Below are 20276 nucleotides of genomic sequence, written 5' to 3'. Positions count from 1 at the left end.
AAACTGACTGACTGACTAGAAAGCACAGTGCAGAACGTGAACTGTGCCTAGAGAAATCAACGATATTAGAGCGCAGCCGGGACAGACTCCACCCCTGCACCTGAGATCCACGGCCAACAGTTCAGCTGCAAACCTCATACAAGTCACACATTTAAATGCTTCATAGCCCGTAGTATTAAAAACAAAATACAATTACAATCCCTAGGAAATGCTCTACTCGATGCTCCAGCCAGTCTGCTCCAGGCAGAGCCCTCTACCTGCTTCTATGGAATAGACGAGCTGGCCGTTGACACCAGTGTCTCGATCCAGGGCTGTGACCTGGAGGACGGAGGCCCCAGGGCCAGATGACTCATAGGCCACGGCGTCGTACACGGTGCTGGTGAAGTAGGGGATGTTGTCGTTGGAGTCCTCCACCGCCACCAGGATGCGAGCCAGGTCCCTGTTGAAGGGGAACTCCTGGTCCTTTACCTTTTGGGGAGAGGGGGGTGGAGTATGGGGGAGGGGGAAATGAGGAGAGGGAGAGAACGATATTGAACTATGCTTTTTATCTCTCTCTCACAAATGCACTTTGTCCTTGACTCCCAAATATGCTTGCTACCATCTTATTTCAACTTCCTCTTCCTCTCTCTGTCTCTCTCCTACCCTCTACCTAACCTCACATTGTCTTCCTTTCCTACATCTCCCTCTTTCTGACACAAACCTCCCTCCCTCTTCCCTCCCCAACCCTCTCTATTTCTCACTTTACCTGCCTCACCTCCCAACTTCCCCACTCCCGCCCCGCACTCACCCACTCCCTCCGTTTCCAGAACCCCCCCTCCCTCCTTTCCTCCTTTCCTCCCTCCCTCCCGCAGACCACCCCTTCAGCCCCCCACCCCCCCCACAACATGCCCCCCTCCCACCTCCTCACTCCCTCTCCCTCCTTCCCTTCCTCCCCCAGAACATTCCCCTCACACTCCTCTCCAGCAGAACTGCCCCTCCCTCCCCCTCCTCACCATGATAGTGAGAATGTGCTGGGTGCGGGCTTCGTAGTCCAGCCGGTCGGCAGTGTAGACCACACCGGTCCCGGGGCTGACCCTGAACAGCCTCATGCTGGCCGGGTCCACGCTGCCGTGGACAGAGTAGCTGAGTCTCGCCCGTTCGTCCCTGTCTGACGATTGCACCTGGAGTAGCTCCGTGTCGGCCGGCGTGTCCTCCGACACGCTAAGGTCGTACGTGGGCTTGGAGAAGACCGGGGGGTTGTCGTTGCTGTCCAGGACTCGGATACACACCTGGGGGGGGGGGGGGGGGGGGGGTGGTGGGTCAAGGGGTCAGGTTTATAACCAGATGTGTTTGTTATTCTGTGTGTGCATACCTTGGGTGTGTAGGTGTGTTTCTTTGTGCGTGCATACCTGGGTGTACGTGTCTATGTGTGTCCATCCTTGTGTTTCTGTGTGTGTGCGTGCACCTGCGTGTGTGTGTGTGTCCAGGTGTACCTGTGCGGTGGCGATGTTGGTCCCATCAGTCACCTGGACCATCATGTTGTAGACAGACTGTACCTCCGCATCCAGCGGCCTCGCTATCACAACAGTTCCCATGTCCAGCTGCAGCGGTAACAGGTCGAAGCCGCCTGGTAGCAAACACATGCGTGTAAGTCAATGTGTGTGCATGTGTGTGTTTATATGTTCAATCTGAGAGCATAAACATAAACACGCACGCACATTGACTTACAGGCATGCACACACACCTGCACATGCACACACATATATGAACATACACCCGCAAGTACACGCATACACACACGCACTTACGTACAGACACACACACACACAGACAGCTCAACTTGTTCACCAACTGGCTGTGCAATGCTTGATAGATTTCTGACATCCTCTCCCACAATTCACACACCGAAACACTTCCTTTTTACACTTACTCTCCAGTAGGTAACAATAGTTCATAGTTACTTATTGAGTGTAACTGTTCTACCCAGCAGTGTGTGATTGCAAAGCCAATCGTTCCATGCGATTTTAGTCTTAGGATTGAGGGACATAGAAATGTCATCCAACCACCCCCGACCCCCATCCCCCCTTCCAAAAGAAAATTATCTGGCTCTAGAAAATACACAAACTAAACATCTAGCCTTATAACTCTCAAACAGAGACCAGAAATCTGCATTCGATCTGGGAACACTTTCCCTTCACCGCAAGCTTACAGGTTTCTCCATCCTGTCTGATTAGGGTTCTGGGTTCTCTGCGTTATTGGGTATTCAGTGCCAGTGCTGGTCTTCTCTCTGGTGAGAGAGAGGGTGGCTTAGAGTCCATCTCGCGCTGGAATACTGATCGAGTTTGTTCCTTAGAACTACCAGAGCGTTGCAGGCTAGAGATTACCACAGGGATTTAGCATTAGCCATCCGATTGGAGAGCGACGGCCAATATGGCACGGCCACGCTGAGAAAATGCTTCTCCTGATTTATCCAAGAAAGTCTGGACTCTCATTTCTGTGTGAGCTATTCGTGAGAGTCTCCCTTACCCAAACAGCTAGACGTTTAAGGCACTTAGGGCCCTATCTTGCACCCAGCGCAATTGATTTTGCAACGACGCAAGTATCCTTCCTAGTTTGCACACGACGCAAAGCGGACTTTTCCCTCCACAGACGCACGTCTGTAAATTAGGGAATGACAGCGCTCCCGGGGGCGGTTCAGCGAAATAAGGAGGCATGTTCCGCGCAAACGTTCCCTGGTGCTATTTTGCAGTTTCAGAAAAACCGCCACTGACCAGGAAATATGTAGTCTAAAGTCAATGGCGCGTTATTCTGATGCTATTTTAAGGGCGCAAGCTTGGTCCGTGCGCACTGCTGGCGAGGCCAGGGTCTTCTTTTTGCGAAGCTACGTTACATTGTTTTGATTTATGGCGTGTTACATTTCTTCAATGATTATAAAAATATTTTCATGAGAAATCTCTGTATGTGCACTTGATTCGTAACAATTGTGGCAATTTCCTCCCGCTTGTTCAACCAAAGCTAATTTGGTTGGGTTTCTTCTCCCATCTCCATCAGAATCAGAATTTGGTTTATTCGCCATGTAGCCTATGTTACACAAACACAAAAACTGCTCTGCCTTTCCCATACAATGTAACTTCTCTATCTGTTACGGCCCAGACTAGAATGTCAGGCTCCTCGGCTCCTCGGCTGTGCTCCTGGCGTGCCGCGTGCGCCTGTTGAATCCGCCGTTATAATAGCAATCCGCCATGGAACAAGCACTGCTCTTAAAGGGAATGTGAGATGACGTTCTGATTGGTTTATTGCGCGTTACGCGCTGGAATCCCACATACAAAGTTACTTGTGCTTTGCGTTTTGATACTTGCGTTTCAGATCGTTAAAATAGGGCCATTAGGGTTCTCGTGTACACAGTGGCCGTCAAAAACAACATCGTGAGAGTTGGTAAATGGGCTCTAGTTGTGAGTGAGGGTTATCTGGGAGAGTACAGAGCAGCAGCAACAGCCGGGGGGACAGTTAGAAGGTTCCGTCAGACCTGTGTCAGCCGTGCAGTTCCTCCCACACCCGTTCTGAGGAATGTAGAACATCTCCCTGGCTGGCCTTCCTCCTTCACAGGAAACGAGGGAATGAGAGAAAGAGAGAGAAAGTGAGGTAAACCCTCATCATCGTTCAAAAATGCAAAGGCTCCACATGCATTTCCATGAGACAAACCCGCATTATTGTGAGCTCACCGATGATGTCAAACCAGAGCGGTGCGGTTGTTAGTCTGACGGCAATTACGCCCACGGGCTGGGCTACGGAGCTGGCCTCAGAGATGGAGAAGTTGTAGTATCTATTTGTGAACACCAGGGGCACTATGGAGGGCACAGGTTTGCGCACCCACTCAATCTCCAGTCTGGCAGTGGACCACAGTGAGGGGACACCGTTGTCTATGGCCTTTATCTGGTTGGACAGGAGGAACATCAGTCAAAAAGTGGGCAGGACACAGCTTGTGAGACTCCTGAAGCAGGATATGATCTGTACCGTGAGAGTGTCGTAACTTCCTGCCGTGACCATCTTTTTGGAGGACACCATAGCAGTCCTGGGGTCGATGGTGAACTTGCCCTCCTCGTTGCCGGTGACGATGCTGTATGAAATATTGGCGTTCTCTCCCTGGTCGCGGTCGAAAGCGAACATGCGGTAGATAGGATCGCCGCGCTTGTTGCGGTCGCGTTCGACCAAACTGATGCGGTAGGTGGACTCGGAGAAGGTGGGCTTGTTGTCATTCTCGTCCAGGATGTGAACTATGACCCACACCGAGGACTGACGGGAAGCTACAGGCCCATCCATCACTGTCACCTGAGAACACACACATACACAGGCATTCAAAAACAGATATACACTCCCACACACACACAGTCACACAAGATTTCAACTTCATAATTAGGCTATACATTGAGGTTGGGAGGATGTATGTAGATGAGTGTGTGAGTGTGTGTGTGTGTGTGCATTTGCGTGTGTGTGTCCCTGTATTGTGTCGGGCCCACGTGGACCAAAGTCCACGGGCAATCTCCCTGTCCCATTGATCTCTGTGCTGACAGAGGTCTGGTCACTGATCAATAACAGCGGATGAGCCAGTGCTGCTGGCAGCCCCCCAGACTGCTAAACAGATCAGAACCGACACACAAGGCTGTCCTGTTGGACCAGGAATTGGTTCTGAGCCGGGACTAAGTTGGGCGAGGTCCAAGGATGAGGCTGGGGCTTGGGATAGGGATGAAGATGGGGCTGGGGGCGAGGGATGGGGCTGAGGGGTTGAGGAACGGTGTGGGTCAGGGATACTAAACCACTTCATTACATTCTCATCCTAACAGTTTGGTCTGTCATGCCTGGGTTTAATTTAGCTGACTCAGTTTTGCCCCGACAAAAAGAGAAATGATAAGTCTCTGTTTGTCTAGGTGTTAATGAATGCAGAAACAAGTCGGTCTCCAGACCAGCCAGGCATGTAATAAAAACTGTCACAGAAGACCACATCAAACCTGCTTTCTCTAGTCTTTAAACACTGTTTGCAGAAGCACAGGGTAAGAGGACACTGTCTAAGTGAGATGTGAGGTGTTTGTATGGTGTGTGTGTGTGTGTGTGTGCGTCAAAATGTTTGTCCTCCTCCCCAGAGGGCTGTGTATCCCTCCAGGATCTCTGCAGCATACTTATCATCTGCATGCGGAGGCGCAGTAGGATATGGTAATCACACACACACATCTGGGTCCCAGCGCCTGCTGCTATCAGATGAGAGTAGAGCAGACCAGCTCCTTTCCACCTCCTCTTCCTCCTACCTTGACTTCTCCTCCTGCTCTTCCTCCTATTCCTCCAACTCCTAACCCTCTTTCTCCAACTCCTCCGTCTTACCGCTCACCTCCATAACCTCCTGCTCCACCAAGTCCTTAACCTGCTCCTCTTCAACCCTCTGCACCTCCTCCTCAACCTCCTACACCCCCTACACTCCCTCAACCTCCTGCTCCTCCTCCTCCTCCTGCTCCTTAACCTCCACCTTCTCCTCTGACTCCCCCTCCTTCTCCTCCTCCTCCTTCTTCTCCTCCTGCCTCTGTCCTGAGCCGAAGAGATAACTGATGACAAACGACTCCAGTTTAGAAATACAGCCCGAAACACTTGGAGCCCGAACTGAGCTAATTTATCATAGTTTATATGAAGCCTGAGGGCAAAACAAGGCTGCATCTCTCTTTCTGTCTCTCTCTTTCTCTCTCTCTCAACACTGAACTGTCACAGGTGTTGGGGGAACGATAAGGACCTTGGCCACTGCTGAAAAGGAGGAAATGAGGGTAAGGAAGAGAAGAGGAAAAGGGAAGGAAGGAAGGGACTAGATTCTCTACCTTTAAGATGTACTTCTTGGAACAAAAAGTTATTTTTGTTTGCTCAAAAGAATAATGTCCCTCATGCGTTTATTGCAGAGAACCTAGTCCTGCAATCTTGTAGCCTTTTCGTCCCCCCCCTGTATAGCCTACCTCTAAAAAGTGTTCTGCTTGCTGCTCTCTATCCAACTTCCTGGCGGTTGTGGTAATCAGACCTAAGGAACAAACAGAGGTAGAGTAAAACAGTGTTGGAGTCAGAAGTACAGGTGAGTGTATAACAACAATGTCTAGATGCCTTCTTGCATTCTTGTCCCTTTGGGCCAGTAGTTAGTCAGTATGTGAATGTGTGTTTACATATGTTCATGTTTAGGTCTACATACATGTGTAGAACAAGTAAACCATGAGATACTGAGGGGTCTAGTCACATCATTAGTCAGGGTTAAACATTTACTTTATATTTTCCTGCATATTTGAAGAGGATTCAGCCAGTGTAACACCCATTCACATAATCACGTCACCATGACAATCCTGCTTTATCAGTTGCATCATATTCACACAGTGGTCACACAGCTACAGTCCATTGTTGGTCACCACTATTTTAACAGACAGGTTTTGTCAACATGGTCACAAATGATTGCTTTTTGGCGTCCGGTCGCGGCCACTAGCATTTGGGTTAACAAGACCTGCGTAGAGTTGTATGTCCTGTTCTGACGCGTAGCATGTCTGACAGGGTTGAAACCGACTCTTGGTGCCTGCACAGCCCAGTGGACATGAGATGGACATATTCACATCAACGCTCAGCTGTGTTTTACCCGTGTTTCTAGGCCAGTGTGTAAGGGCTACATGAGATCATAGCCCGGGGAAGTATATTTGATCCGTTTCATCTTCCAGAACACACACACACAAACATACACATACACACACACACAGAACTGATTCAAAAACCTTTTAGCTCCTCCACTCATGAAGCCTACAGTAAAGGTGGTGATACTTTTTGATCCAGCGCAGACATGAGACAGTGTATGAAACACCCCAGGTCCATTTTCTGATCAATAACCTGGACTCCAGAAATGGAAAATAAAAACTGGAGGATTGGCTAGACTCGCTTGGTCCCTCCCCTCCCTGGACATCCATTGGCTGAGAGGGAGAGTAGTAGTGAGGTTTGAGGTTATCAGTTATCTGTATTTCAGATGGATTGGTGACAGCGTGTGTTTGAAGCATAAGGGCAGTAGGACGGGTGGGACACACATACAGAAGTTCACACACACACACACACACACACACACAGACACACACTCAGACACCCAGTCACACAAACAGGCATTGTTGCATTCACAAGCGCTTATGGATGCACAAACACACACCCATTGAAATAGTGTTGACTTTGGCTTCATCCCATAAATGAAGGGAATTACAGTAAAGAGATTAATCCAGAGCAGTGATCACATGCCACAGAGTCAGTGGGTTCAGAAGAAGACCAACACAGATGATCTCACACCTAAGCATGAACCTCCGATGACCCAAATGTAGTATGCACTCTGATCGAGAGGGGCCATCATACCGAACCGGAAGCCACCAATAACCTATCAGAAGCCAAATGTATCTGCTCTGGTCTCTACATCCCCCTAGGGCACCATGCCTCAGTCATTCAAACAATACTTACAACGTTATACCATATAGGGCCGTATGCACACATACACACACCCATACAATACACACTGTTCGCATGGGTGACATTCATCCGCGGTGACATGGCAGTGACACAGGGCTGGAGAGCTTCACAGTCCACACTCCTGATCAATGAATAGATTGAATAAAGAGACACATGCCCGGGTAGATTTATGTGCTACTGCAGTGCAACAAGCTAGGGCAGCAACAGGAACATTCTACACCACGATATTTACCACAGCCAGGCAGTAAGCATTATGCTATACATTATATGACTGCAAGGGAATACATGGCAAAGTCCCTGCCAAATGGAATGCGTCATCTATGTTAGTGTCTATGGGGATTGTGTCCCGAGGCAACAATACAGTACAATTCCCTGTATAAAAAAACTCAATACTTGGAATACCAGGAAAAGTGATCAAGAGTTCATGACTTTTGATAGGTCCTGATAGCCACTGTCTTTCTGCCTGCCTGCTTGCCTGCCTGCCTGCCTGCCTGCCTGCCTGTCTGTCTGTCTGTCTGTCTGTCTGTCTGTCTGTCTGTCTGTCTGTCTGTCTGTCTGTCTGTCTGCATGTCTGCCTGCCTGCCTGTCTGTCTGTCTGTCTGTCTGTCTGTTTTTCTGTCTGTCTGCCTACATGCCTGCCTGCCTGCCTGCCTGCCTACATGCCTGCCTGCCTGCCTGCCTGCCTGCCTGCCTGCCTGCCTGCCTGCCTGCCTGCCTGCCTGCCTGCCTGCCTCCCTGCCTGCATGCCTGTCTGTCTGTCTGTCTGCATGTCTGCCTGTCTGTCTGTTTTTCTGTCTGTCTGCCTACATGTCTGCCTACATGTCTGCCTACACGTCTGCCTGCCTGCCTGCATGTCTGTCTTCCCACCTCTTTTCCTTACAATACTACAATACTTGGACACAAAAATTAGATATGAGTTTGATAAGGCCTACTCCTACACTAACTTTCAACTACTACAGATATGCCATCACCCCCCACCCCCCCCCCCCCCCCCCCCCCCCCCCCCCCCCCACCCACATCCAACGTCTTCACCTGTTTGTTCCCCCAGGGTGTCTGGCGGGTCTTTGACCAGTGCCTTATCTGGCTGCAGGTCCAGATGCTGCTTGTCTAACCCACCCCCCTCCCCGTTGCAAGTCATGTGTTTCTGTAATGTTGTACAATGTATGTGCTTATGTGCTGAGGTGTATTTTGCCTGTTTCCACACTGTACTCCTCTGGGAGCATAGTCTGGGGGTTGCCTTTTTTCTCTCCTCCCCTCATGTTATGCTGAAACTTTCTAGATGGCACCGATGATGGCTGCCTCGGTAGGCACCTTCCTGCCAAAGTAAATTCCTTGTCTGTGCAAACTTTCATGGCGAATAAAAACCCATTCTGATTCTGATTCTAAACTCACATCAAAGAACAAAGAACATATCTAAAATGCATAACACACACATTACAAACACAATAACACAATAAAAGTGTAAAACTAGTTATCAAAGTGCAGTAAAAAAATTTGCACAATAGGGCCCAAGTTCATCTGAGAATTCATCAAAGAGACCATACGTGGAATAAAATACTTAAATTAAACAATATTTGTGTTACCTGGGGTACCCTGTGACGCCTACCGGAGGGGAGCTTGTCAAACTCTACAAAAAGGATGTGTGAGGGGTCACCCACAATTCCTGCCTGAATACCAGTCAGCCTGCCAGCCTGCATTTCTGTCTGCCTATCTGTCTGCATGTCTGCCTGCCTGCCTGTCTATATGCCTGTGTGTCTGTCTCACCTGTCTTGGGATTAATGGAGAAGAAGTTCTGCGGGTTGCCGGCAGTGATGCGGTAACTAAGGCGAGTGGGTATGGCGCTGGCGTCTGGGTCCTGAGCCTGAATACATATGACGGAAACATCCTTGGGAGAGTTCTCCATGACGACTGGGTGGTAGATAGGGTCAGAGGTCAGCGGGGCGTTGTCATTGACATCCTCTATCTAAAAGTAGAAAGCATGCACATGTCACAGAGAGAGAAAGCAGACTAGATTAGAGTGCACATCTGGGTTGAGTAGGTTTGATTGGGCAGGGACTGGGGCTTGCAGGTGTCCTCTTTATAACCCAACGGAGTGCAGTAGGCTACCGCGATTGAACTAATGAGATTAACAAAGGCTTTCACAATGAAATGAAACTAAGCGTAGTAAGGAAAATAGGGGAATTGTGTTGTGTTATTTAAAAGCAAATTCACTTTTTACAACCCATAATCATCTGGAATGGACTGCATTTATATAGCGCTTTTCTACCTTAGCGGTGCTCAAAGCGCTTTGCAATGTTTGCCCCTCATTCACTCATTCATACTCACACTCAATCATTCAGACGCAGTCAAACCGGTGTTTGATCTGCTTTGAAAAGGGCTGCCAAGCGAACAGAACAACATTATAAAGTGTATACTTTCAGTATAGATAGTATACATAAATAGTATATATATAATAGGATTATGTTACATCAATTAATGTGTTTACTTATGTCAAAACCGCCAGCACAATGCAAATGTACAAGCGCTGTGTGGTGAATTAGGCCTACAATTATGACAACTGGCTCAACCAGTTGAGCAACCTGTTGTTGTAAGACAATTAAACAGAGAACCAATATAGTACATTTTGATCGACATAACATAAGCATTTTATAAAGTAGGACACAGCAGACAAATGAATGCTGCATAATAATTTGCATGAGTGTAGGCTACCACCGCATTGGCACTTTGACTAGGATAAATGTGGAGGTTGAACAAGTACTTCAGAGATGACAGAGAATTTAAATTGTGATCTGAGAAATATAGGTACCAAAACCACTGAGAATAACTGTCATCACCAGGTGCATCACAGGCACTGTGATCTGTAGTTCCAAGAATATGTGTGTGTGTGTGTGTGCCACACATTTTATCAAGGGTACAATGCACTAGTAATCGAAAATAACAAATACCTGAATGAAGATCTCAATAGAAGCAGAGAGGGGCGTCACCCCACGATCTGTGGCGTAGACTGTCAGCCAATAGGAATCCTTCGTCTCACAGTCCAAAATACCAGTTGTGTAAATCACACCTGAGAAGGTGAAAGGAGAACAAATGACAGCATAAGCGTGTGTATGTGTGTGTATGTGTGTATGTGTGTGTGTGTGTACATGTGTGTGTGTGTGTGTCACCCGTCAGGAGAATGTCCGCCCAGTCAGCAGTGTCTGGCATGCATAATAATCAATGAATTGCCCAGAAGGCAAAGACAAAAAACTAGAGAGCGCTTACTGTTCCCTCTCTTCTCACACACACACACACGCACACAGACACAGACACACACAGAGTAACCTTCAGATTTTCAGTCTTGCTTCAGCTAATCATAGCTGACCAAATTGCTCCCACCAGTATTCCTGCTCAGGGACTCTAGCTGGTACTGCAGAGCTGCACTAGACATGCACTCAAAGAGTAACACACACACACACACTTGGCCTGAAGAAAGGTAAGCTTTTGTCAGAGGTTGGGGTCTGGATCTTCTGTTTCCCAGCTAGCTCTATACTGTGAAAACACATCCATAACAAACACACACTCCCTAACTAAACAGTATATTACCAACTAGAATGAAGGGACATGCCACCCCATCTGTCTGTGTATTGCTTACACGCAACAGTCCCTGAGTTAGACAGTGTGTCTGTGGTTCAGCTGCTGTCTGCTTCTTTCTGGCCTTGGGGCCCCTTAACATAGCCCCCCCACCCCTCCCACACAAACACACAACCACCACCTGCCATAAGGCTATGACACACAAACATACCACTTGCCACTCTCTCTCGCACTTGCATCAGCATTGTTTGAGTGTGTCACCTGCTATACACCACCACCAAACGTGTGTATGTTTGACACTTTGTGCGTGTTAAGTGTGTGTCCCACCTTGTAAGAAGGCTATGTGTGTGTGTGTCTGTGTGTGTGTGTGTGTGTGTGTGTCTGTGTGTCTGTGTGCCAGCGAGCGTGAGAGCTCAGAGCCCAGGGCATGCCGAATGCAGAACAATGTTCGCTGCAACGCATCCTTGGCGACACTGTCCTTGACATTGCCCTTTTCAGACCCAATCTCATCTCCATCCCAGGGACACGCGGGGACCGCCTTTTAACAGCACTCTGAACTCTGACAGCGGCAGACGCTTCGCTGCAAATTCAACACAAATACAACAAGACAGCGTTCGTCCCCGTCTAGGGTTGCCAACTTCAATACAGAAAAATAAGGGACGCCTGCCGCAGCGGGGGCCTGATGACGTGCCAGTTGTGGTAAATCCTAACTTGAAACACGTTTTTATAAGAAAATTAAGATCGATACATGGACATTATAAAAAGATATCTTCTTTGAAATCCGTCTGAACAGATGCACTCAATCTATCTCTAGCTTTATCACAACTCAAGTAAATATAGGCCAACAAAGTTTGACAGTGTCAGTGACCTCAAAAAAACTCGGGTTGCCACCCGTCCCTTAAAATACGGAATCGTCCCGTATTTGATAATAAAATAGCGCAATAGGATTTGTCCAGTATTTTCAGAGTTGTCTTCAACTGCATGGAATTTTGCATCCCATGCAAATCATCCCACCCGCATTCTGTGAAAACTCGTCCTATTCTACCCCTGATTGGGTAATACTTGCTGCCATCGTTAGTTTGATCGGTTTGTTTCAGAGGAGGGCGGGTCTCTTGGCGGAGAGTCGGTTTGAAAGAATGGCGGACATAAGAAGTAGCCTACACTTATAAAAGGAAGTGGGCTTGACATGCTCCAATACTGCACAGTACTACTTCTGGTCCACATGGTCCATGTTATCATGTTCATGATGTTCATGGAAGATCCTTTGCAAGTCTTCTGCACTATATATATTTTTCCAATTTACATTTTAGAGTATCAAAGTATTTGTTTTATTTAAAGTTCAAAAGTTATGGATCTGTTCATTTAATAAGTTCATAAAATATGGTCACTGTCAAACTATATCGTCATAGCTGTGTCCTATTCAGCTATGACAATATGACCACTTGAGTTGTGATACAGAGATAGACTGAGTGCATCTGTTCACATGGATTTCAATAGAAGATATATTTTATAATGTCCATGTATCAATCTTAATATTTTTATGAAAACATGTTTTAAGTTGTGATTTACCACCACTGGCACGAGTAATCAGAAGGTTGCCGGTTCGATTTGGCTGTGCCAAATGACGTTGTGTCCTTGGGCAGGCGCCAAGGCACTTCAACCTACTTGCCTCGGGGAATGTCCCTGTACTTACTGTAAGTCGTCTGCAAAATGACTAAATGTAAATATCCACAGCGACACATGCGCACACTTCGAAATACAGTAGAACTATCAGTTAGCAACTGGGTGAAACTAATAATAATACCTGCTACCTATATTCAGATCCGGCCATCATCTGCGCTACTACAAACAGTTTTGGACACACACGTAGCCTACTGCACACACGACTACTGAGCACACACACCTCTCTCCATCAAAAAGTCGTAACTCCTGGCACTTTATTTGGGACGCGTAATAGACAATAAAAAGCCCCCTCAAAAGTAAGTGTCTGCAAGGAGGGAGTTGTAACCTAAAGTGGGTTTATACAGCTTGTTAGCAAGGCTGCAGCATGGGCTGCCCGCTAATAGAACCGCGCTGGTTTGACAGCAGGCCAATGAGAAGGAGCTCGTCTCTCTATTCACCAAAGCACTGACGGGAATACCAATTTGTACTCAAAGTACCAAAGGATACAGAATTTAAGTCTGTGGAGAAAAATATTTCGACTTTTTCGAACCGTTGTGCTTTCATCTCGGCCTTGCAGGGTCGGGTCTGTCTGGCACACGATGAGATCGGGCGTGTAACGAAGTCTGCATATGAATGATTTGTGATGCAAGTGTGTCTCTCTGGGGTGGGAATTATTTGAGTTATTTGGGCCATAGGGGGTGTTTAGAGAGGTTACGGGATGTAATAAAAGGATGTAGCGTTTAGTCCAAAGCACATCACATTTTTAAATAGAAGTCTCAGACCATCAAATAGACTTCTGTGCGCTCTGAACGTGGTGTATATTCCCATGGTCTACACTATGTTCGATGAGCCTGCTTTTAATTAATAAATAAAAAATGTACACAACTTATTCCCCTTTGTCCTACCTTTTACCTCTTTTGCTCTGTCTCTCTCTCTGTCTCTCCCTCTCTCTCTCTCTATCCCTCCAGGGGCCATGTCATAGAGTGACAAGCAGTCATAGAAGAAACACTGCATGGCAGCTAAATGTATAGAGGGTGGATGGCATGCGTGACACTCACTACAGTCACTGTCAACTGACAGCAAAGGCTCTTTCTCTCTGTCTGGTGAGTTAAATCAGTTTGGACACTTGGTGCAGGCAAATGCCATCATGCAACACTTTGCTTTTTGCTTTGTCACATTTTCAATGGTCACTGAAATCCCATTTTCAGTGGAAACCCTTCCCTACCCCAACAACTTTCAGCCTATCTCCTTTCAGCCTATCTTCCTCACCTTTCCCTGTACGTGCTAGCTGGTGGGCACTTTGATTGGCCATGGAAGGTCAGTCCAAAGGCCCCTTCCTCTGTGCTTGTTTGGCAGTTACATAGAGTTAGATAGAGAGATAGAGAGAGAGAGAGAGAGAGAGAGAGAGAGAGAGAGAGAGAGAGAGAGAGAGAGAGAGAGAGAGAGAGAGAGAGATACTGTACTGTGGAGAAAGCCCATTAAGCAACTCAGTTTTTCACTATTCTCTCTCTCTGCCTTGCCTCTCTCTGCCCCTCCCCTTTCTCTGCTGCCCCTCCTTCTCTCTGCCTCTCCCCCAGACCATAGTCAATACTAATTAGCCTAGTTAGAGGTCAATTTCAGCCCCTCCCATTTAAAGTTGTGTACAGTATTTAAAACTGCAATTAAAAGTGACAGATGTTACTATGTATGGGTAAAAATAACTAGGTAGCAAGGGCAGCTTTTCTTAAAATGTTTCAGAAACTAATTGTAATTCAGTCCAAGAATACTTACTGACTCCTATCACTTTTGATACGCAGAGTTTTTGTGCATCTTTCCGGCCACCGACTGACATCATCCTATCAACTTTCTACACAGTTTCTCCCAAATGATTACTAGAAATCTGTTTAATTTCTTGTCATTTCAGTGCAAGGCGGAACTAAACCTGAATTTGTCTAAATAATATAAGATCTGAAAGCTACCCTGCCCTGTCCTGCCCGGTCTAGTCCGACCCCAGGCCCAGTCACTGTCCAAGTGCCACCATGCCCTCATTACAATAAAGACCCATTCCGTCAGAGCACAATAACCACGTGACGCACCACTACACACACTGACTCCGAACCCCCCCTTCCCCCCTCCTCGCTCTGATCTGTGAGTGTGAATGTGTGTCCTTCTCTCTCTCTCTCTCTCTCTCTCTCTCTCTCTCTGTCTCCCGCTATCTCTCACACACACACTGTCAACAGTTCAGATGCTTTTTTGACTGTATGTTGATGCTGGTGGGTTGGGGGAATGTGCACTGAGTGTGACAGAGAGAGGACTGATGCGGGGGGGGGGGGGGGTTAATAGGGTGAGACAGAGCGAGGCATAGCACTGCATCTTGAAATTGTACCCTTGTCATTTATTGACAAGTCATACAATAATGGAAATTAAAAGATAGGATAGTGATAATCACCATGTACTGGGAAACACAAAAGATTTCTGGTCAACACAATCTCATCCTATAAACAGCTCTTCCAACTTGTGAATAACACAAATGGTATGCGCCCACGATGCACTTAGTACCTGTTTCTTCATCGATTGAGAAGCTGCCCAGACCGCTGCCAGCTCTGACAGAGTACCTCAGCACGCCATCCCTGCCGCGGTCATCGTCTTTGGCGCTCACAACTAGCACAGTCGTGCCCACCCGTGAGTTCTCCTTCACTGTGCCCCTTACGGCAAAGTCCGAGAAGTAAGGAGCATAGAGGTTCTCATTGACATCTACCACCTGTGTAAAGATGGAGACAGGCTGTTACTGAATTGGAGCAACTGAGGTTGGGATTATGTGTGTGTGTGTTTGTGTATGGTTGAGTGAGTGTCTGTCGGGAGGTTGAACATGTGGCTTGCGTGGGGTTGTGTTCATGTGTGCGTGTATGTGTGTGTGTGTGTGTGTGTGTTAGTCACACACCTCCACCTCCAGGAAGGAAAAAGAGCGCAAACTTGGCAGTCCTCTGTCCTCAGCTAGCACAGTCAAGTTATAGAACTGCTGCCTCTCATAGTCCAGCTCCTTCCCAATCCTCACAGCACCACTCACAGCATCCACCTACACAATACAGCACAAGAGTATGGAACACAATAGGCTATGTGTCAATGCGTTCATTGAAATCCCGCTCGCATTATGTTCATACGGCTCATATGGCTTCATAAGACAACAACACATTCAGCAACACAGTAACCTTGTCTTAACAGGTGGCCCACCTCAAACGTTCCATTGAAGTCGTTGACCAAGGAGTACTGGACCTGCCCCCCAGGGCCGACATCCGGGTCCTGGGCTTGCACCCAGGCAAACACCACTCCTACAGGGAGGTCCTCCAGGACCCTGGCACTGTAGCTAGTAGGGATGAACGTTGGAGCACAGTCGTTGATGTCCTCCAGCGTGATGGTTAAAGTGGTGACAGAGAGCCTCTGGCTGCTCCTCTCAGCCTTGTCTCTAGCCTCGACCTTCAGGCTGAAGACTGGCACTGCCTCCCTGTCCAGCTGCCCTGCGACAAACACCCCGCCGGTATCACTGTTGATTGCAAACTGGGGCACAGCACTTAGCAGGGCATAGGTCATCTCTCCATTCTGACCTTGGTCTTTGTCGGTGGCTGCGACACGGATTACATCTGTGCCCACGGCAGTGTCTTCTGGGATGAAGGCCGAGTAGCTTTCCTGAGGGAATTGTGGGTTGTTGTCGTTGGTGTCCTCGATGTTGATGGTTAGCAGCCTCCAGCTAGACTTCTGAGGAAGGCCCTGGTCATACAGAGTGATGTTCAGGAAGTAGCGGTCTGTCCTCTCGCGGTCCAGAGGCTGGAACACGGTTATCAAGCCGCTCTCCGTGTCAACGTCAAAGCAGCTGTCTTTGTTGCCGTTAGATATTGCGTGGAGAATACGCCCGTTGAAGCCTGTGTCGCCGTCCTGTGCTCTCACTTGGAAGACGCTGGCACCGACAGCCAGGTCTTCCCTCACTAGAATACTGGTGGGAAAAGACTCAAACTGCGGAGTCTGTTTGTTGACAGAGAAAATGTCTGTGTAATCATCAACTACCCTGGGTTTGCTCATGGCCGATGCTTTGGTCAGCAGCATCTCAGCCAACTTCTCGGACACTTTGGTGTCCCTGCAGGTGAAGCCCCGGGGCGGCATCCTACCTCTCACGATGGACACGTTCACGAACATGGGCTCGGAGAGCGCCTCTCCATCGGTGGCAACTACCTTCAGGTTGAACAAGTTGCTCTTCAGATTTGCCGACGCCAATGATCTCCTCAAGGATAAGCCCCCGGAGTCTGGATTCAGGTTGAAGTAGTCCAATTCATTCCCTGAGATGATCTGGTACTTAACCAGGTCCAGCTCATCTACGTCTATGGCCGACATGGTAAGGATGGGCTGGCCAATGGGGAAGTCTCGCGCTATCATGCCTCGGCACGCGTCCCTCTCGAACATCGGCTTGTTGTCGTTGACGTTCAGCAGACGGACTGTGATGTTCACCTCGCTCTCCCTTCGGTACGGGGAGCCCCAGTCAGACGCACGCACGGAGAACATGTACATCTCAGATGAAGACTCAAAGTCTAGCTCCTTAGTGACAGTCAGCTCCCCTGTATCCTGATCTATGGTGAACGGTATGGACTGCAGACCAGCAATGCTGTGAGTAATGCAACCGTTCTCCCCTTTGTCGATGTCCACTGCTGACACCACCAGGATGACAGTGCCCACTGGTAGGCTCTCGTTGATAGAGACCTCATAGCTGGGCCGGGGGAACGTGGGAGTGTTGTCGTTAGCGTCCTCTATGCTGATAAGAACCCTGGTTTCAAGTTGAGTGAAAGATTCCAACACCTTTATTTGCACAGACTCCTGGGATATGGTGGTCAGCTGACTCACGGTATTAATGATGCCTGTCAGTGAGTTCATGGTGAAATACTGTGAGGCAGAGAAGGAGCTCAAGCTGTAGTTGACGTTGAGAGGAGCAGGGGAGATTTTTACTACCTCTACTATGGTGCCAGGGGGTGCTATCTCACTGATCTTGACCCTATAGACCTCCTTCTCAAATCGAATAGTCAACGGCTCTGGCGTCCTCACCTGCAGCTGAACCACCTGGGTGTTGGAAACCTTTGGAGGCGAGCCCCTGTCTTTGGCTTGGAGGGTCAGGTTGGAGCCGTAAGGAAACGTATTCCAGTCTACAGGCTCTAAGGTCTTCACCTTGTAGTCATTACTCACAGGAGACCGATCAACAACAAACTGCTCTAACGGGTCACCAGCGATGATGGACACCCACTCTATCTCCCCACTGACACCCTCATCTAGATCCTCCACAGTAACAACTGCATATACGGGGTCTATGTCCAACCAGGATGGGTTGAGTGCCACCACACTCAGAACCGGTGCAAACTCGTTAATGCGTTCCACAGTGAGAACCAGTTTGGCCGTGCTACTCACACCGTTGTTACCATACAGCTTCATGCCGCGGTCCACAGCCTGCACCTCCAGTTCGAAGCGATTCCGTTCCTCCATGTTGGGCCTGCCTGTGAGGGAGATGACCCCGCTGGTTGGGTGGATGGAGAAAAGCTCCACCCTCTCTTTGAAGAAGTAGTAGAACTCACCGTTGGAACCCACATCTGCATCGGTCGCCGTCACCCTTCCCACGCTTGCACCCATGGCACTGCTCTCAGGGACAACAATAGAATAGGAAGTGGGAGAGAACAGGGGTCGGAGATCATTCATATCAAGGACATTGATGTAAACAGTGGCCAAGGCCTCCAGCCCTCCCATGGTGGATGCCTTCACCGTCAGTGTGTAGTTGTCCTGCACCTCCCGATTCAAGATGGCTGCACTGCCGCTATTTGTCCGGATGCGCAGGAAACAGAAGTCTCCCAGAACAAATTCCTCTGCCTGGAAAAGACTCTCTGTGTCTCCAGATTTGATAGAGTATTTGACAATGGAGGCACGAGAGGGCCCGAGAACAACTCCCATTTTTACCTCACTCTTGATGTAGCTCCTAGCTGCAGAATTTTCAAAGATGGAGGCATTGTAGGAGGTCTGCGTGAAAAGGAGCCCTGATCTGGTCCTTGGATCCTGGGGAAGCTGAGCTTCACCGGAGGGGAAAAGCAGAAGGAGAGAGAGGAGCAGGACCAGAAGGGAGAAAGGCAGGATATTGCCACAGAGGTGTACAATCATTGCCATCCCATCACGCTATCCCCCTGAAATTAAGAAGGATGTCTGATTACTGATTGAAACACAAATAGTGTTACAATACATTAAACTTTATTAAATATAAATACACATAGCATTTCAATTAGATTCTCACATGGCAACAGAGAACATTGTGCCTTTTTGATGACAACAATGTAAACTATGGAAAAGTACAGTAAATCATCAATTTGTTTTCCAGAATGGCACATTACAGATCAAAATGTGTCCCTAAATAAATGAATAAAATGTGCACGCAAATAACAGTGCTACATAGTACTATACAGCAGTGAAAATAAATGTAGCTGATCTTCAGCTACAAATAATACAGAATCGATTATGCGTGTTGCCAAGGGGGAAAAAAATCACTTAACCAACAATGCTGCACATATGCTGTGATTTTTTGTCATGTGTGGGTGACTGGTACACTATTCTGCCATCAATTCCACACACAGTATTAGGGGCAATGGGGCATATAGCACGCTACTCTTTAAGAGACCAAAGAATATGGGCGAGGCTATACAGATTAAATGAAAAATTAGCAAATACCGACTGATAAACTTTCCATTCATTTTCCATGCATTTGAGCTTTATAATAAAACACAACTTTATGCAGCCATTTAGTCATTTTCTATCTATCGACGTGACATTCGATACTAGGATGACCCAAATTCGAAGAATCACATTATTTTGTAATAGGATATAATCAGGAAAGGTTCGTTTCCATTTTGCCTATGAACTTGTTTAACTGGCCGCAGTATCAGGACGCATCTTTCGTTTTGAACAAAGCACACATTTCTTCGTAACCCACGTTCCATGTCTACCTAAAGAAAGATAATGTAGTCCAACTAATTCTTACCTGCGGACGAAGGGGGTGACTGTAGACAGTGTCTTGAGTGTAGTGATGTTGCCTCGTTGGGCAGCGCAGCGCTGTGGCACTTCAGAGGTTAGTGGTATAGGCACACTGCTGCGCGTTTCGCTTACAGTCACTCAGCATAGACCCTATTGATGTGGCCAAAAGGGGAAGGGAAGGCTAAATCATGCGCGCGTATTTGGTTGTTTCCAGTTTACGTTTGCAGTCTACTTTCCTATGTTACTAATTTGAGCTTGTTAAAAACGGCAAAAATCGAAAGGTCCCCTCTGCCATCTCTTGAAGTGAGGCGAGATATATGACATGACTGACATGACACGACCTACACCAAATGATAGAAAAATATACATATATAGCTACAGTAGACCTACAATAAATCCATTGACTTAAAGGACAGCTACAACGCATAGCCTTGGTGCGATAATAGTTTTATTGAAAAAATAAATAGTGTCCACTTCACCATTGGAAGTTCTTTTCACAACCAAAGATGAACCCTATTCATCTCGAGCCGTAATAA

General features: G+C 47.7%; 1 protein-coding gene across 1 annotated transcript in view; it reads right to left on the bottom strand.

Annotated features, from left to right (window-relative positions):
• Positions 1–19795, bottom strand: part of LOC124465884 (protocadherin Fat 3) — a 49622-nt gene extending 29827 nt beyond the window's left edge. The window contains exons 1-13 of the mRNA XM_047017520.1: positions 19748–19795; positions 15928–18899; positions 15638–15772; positions 15256–15457; positions 10431–10549; positions 9250–9448; positions 5967–6028; positions 3994–4308; positions 3702–3912; positions 3506–3577; positions 1473–1606; positions 993–1268; positions 258–468 (exon numbers count right to left, since the gene is read on the bottom strand). Of these exons, the coding sequence (XP_046873476.1) occupies positions 258–468; positions 993–1268; positions 1473–1606; positions 3506–3577; positions 3702–3912; positions 3994–4308; positions 5967–6028; positions 9250–9448; positions 10431–10549; positions 15256–15457; positions 15638–15772; positions 15928–18882 (4891 nt within the window). The 5' untranslated portion in view covers positions 18883–18899; positions 19748–19795. The remainder of the gene's footprint in view (positions 1–257; positions 469–992; positions 1269–1472; positions 1607–3505; positions 3578–3701; positions 3913–3993; positions 4309–5966; positions 6029–9249; positions 9449–10430; positions 10550–15255; positions 15458–15637; positions 15773–15927; positions 18900–19747) is intronic.
• Between the last annotated feature and the right edge of the window lie 481 nt (positions 19796–20276).

The sequence above is a fragment of the Hypomesus transpacificus genome, unplaced genomic scaffold (assembly GCF_021917145.1).
Source record: "Hypomesus transpacificus isolate Combined female unplaced genomic scaffold, fHypTra1 scaffold_61, whole genome shotgun sequence".
Classification (NCBI taxonomy): Eukaryota; Metazoa; Chordata; class Actinopteri; order Osmeriformes; family Osmeridae; genus Hypomesus; species Hypomesus transpacificus.
This window is presented reverse-complemented; position numbering and strand designations above follow the sequence as displayed.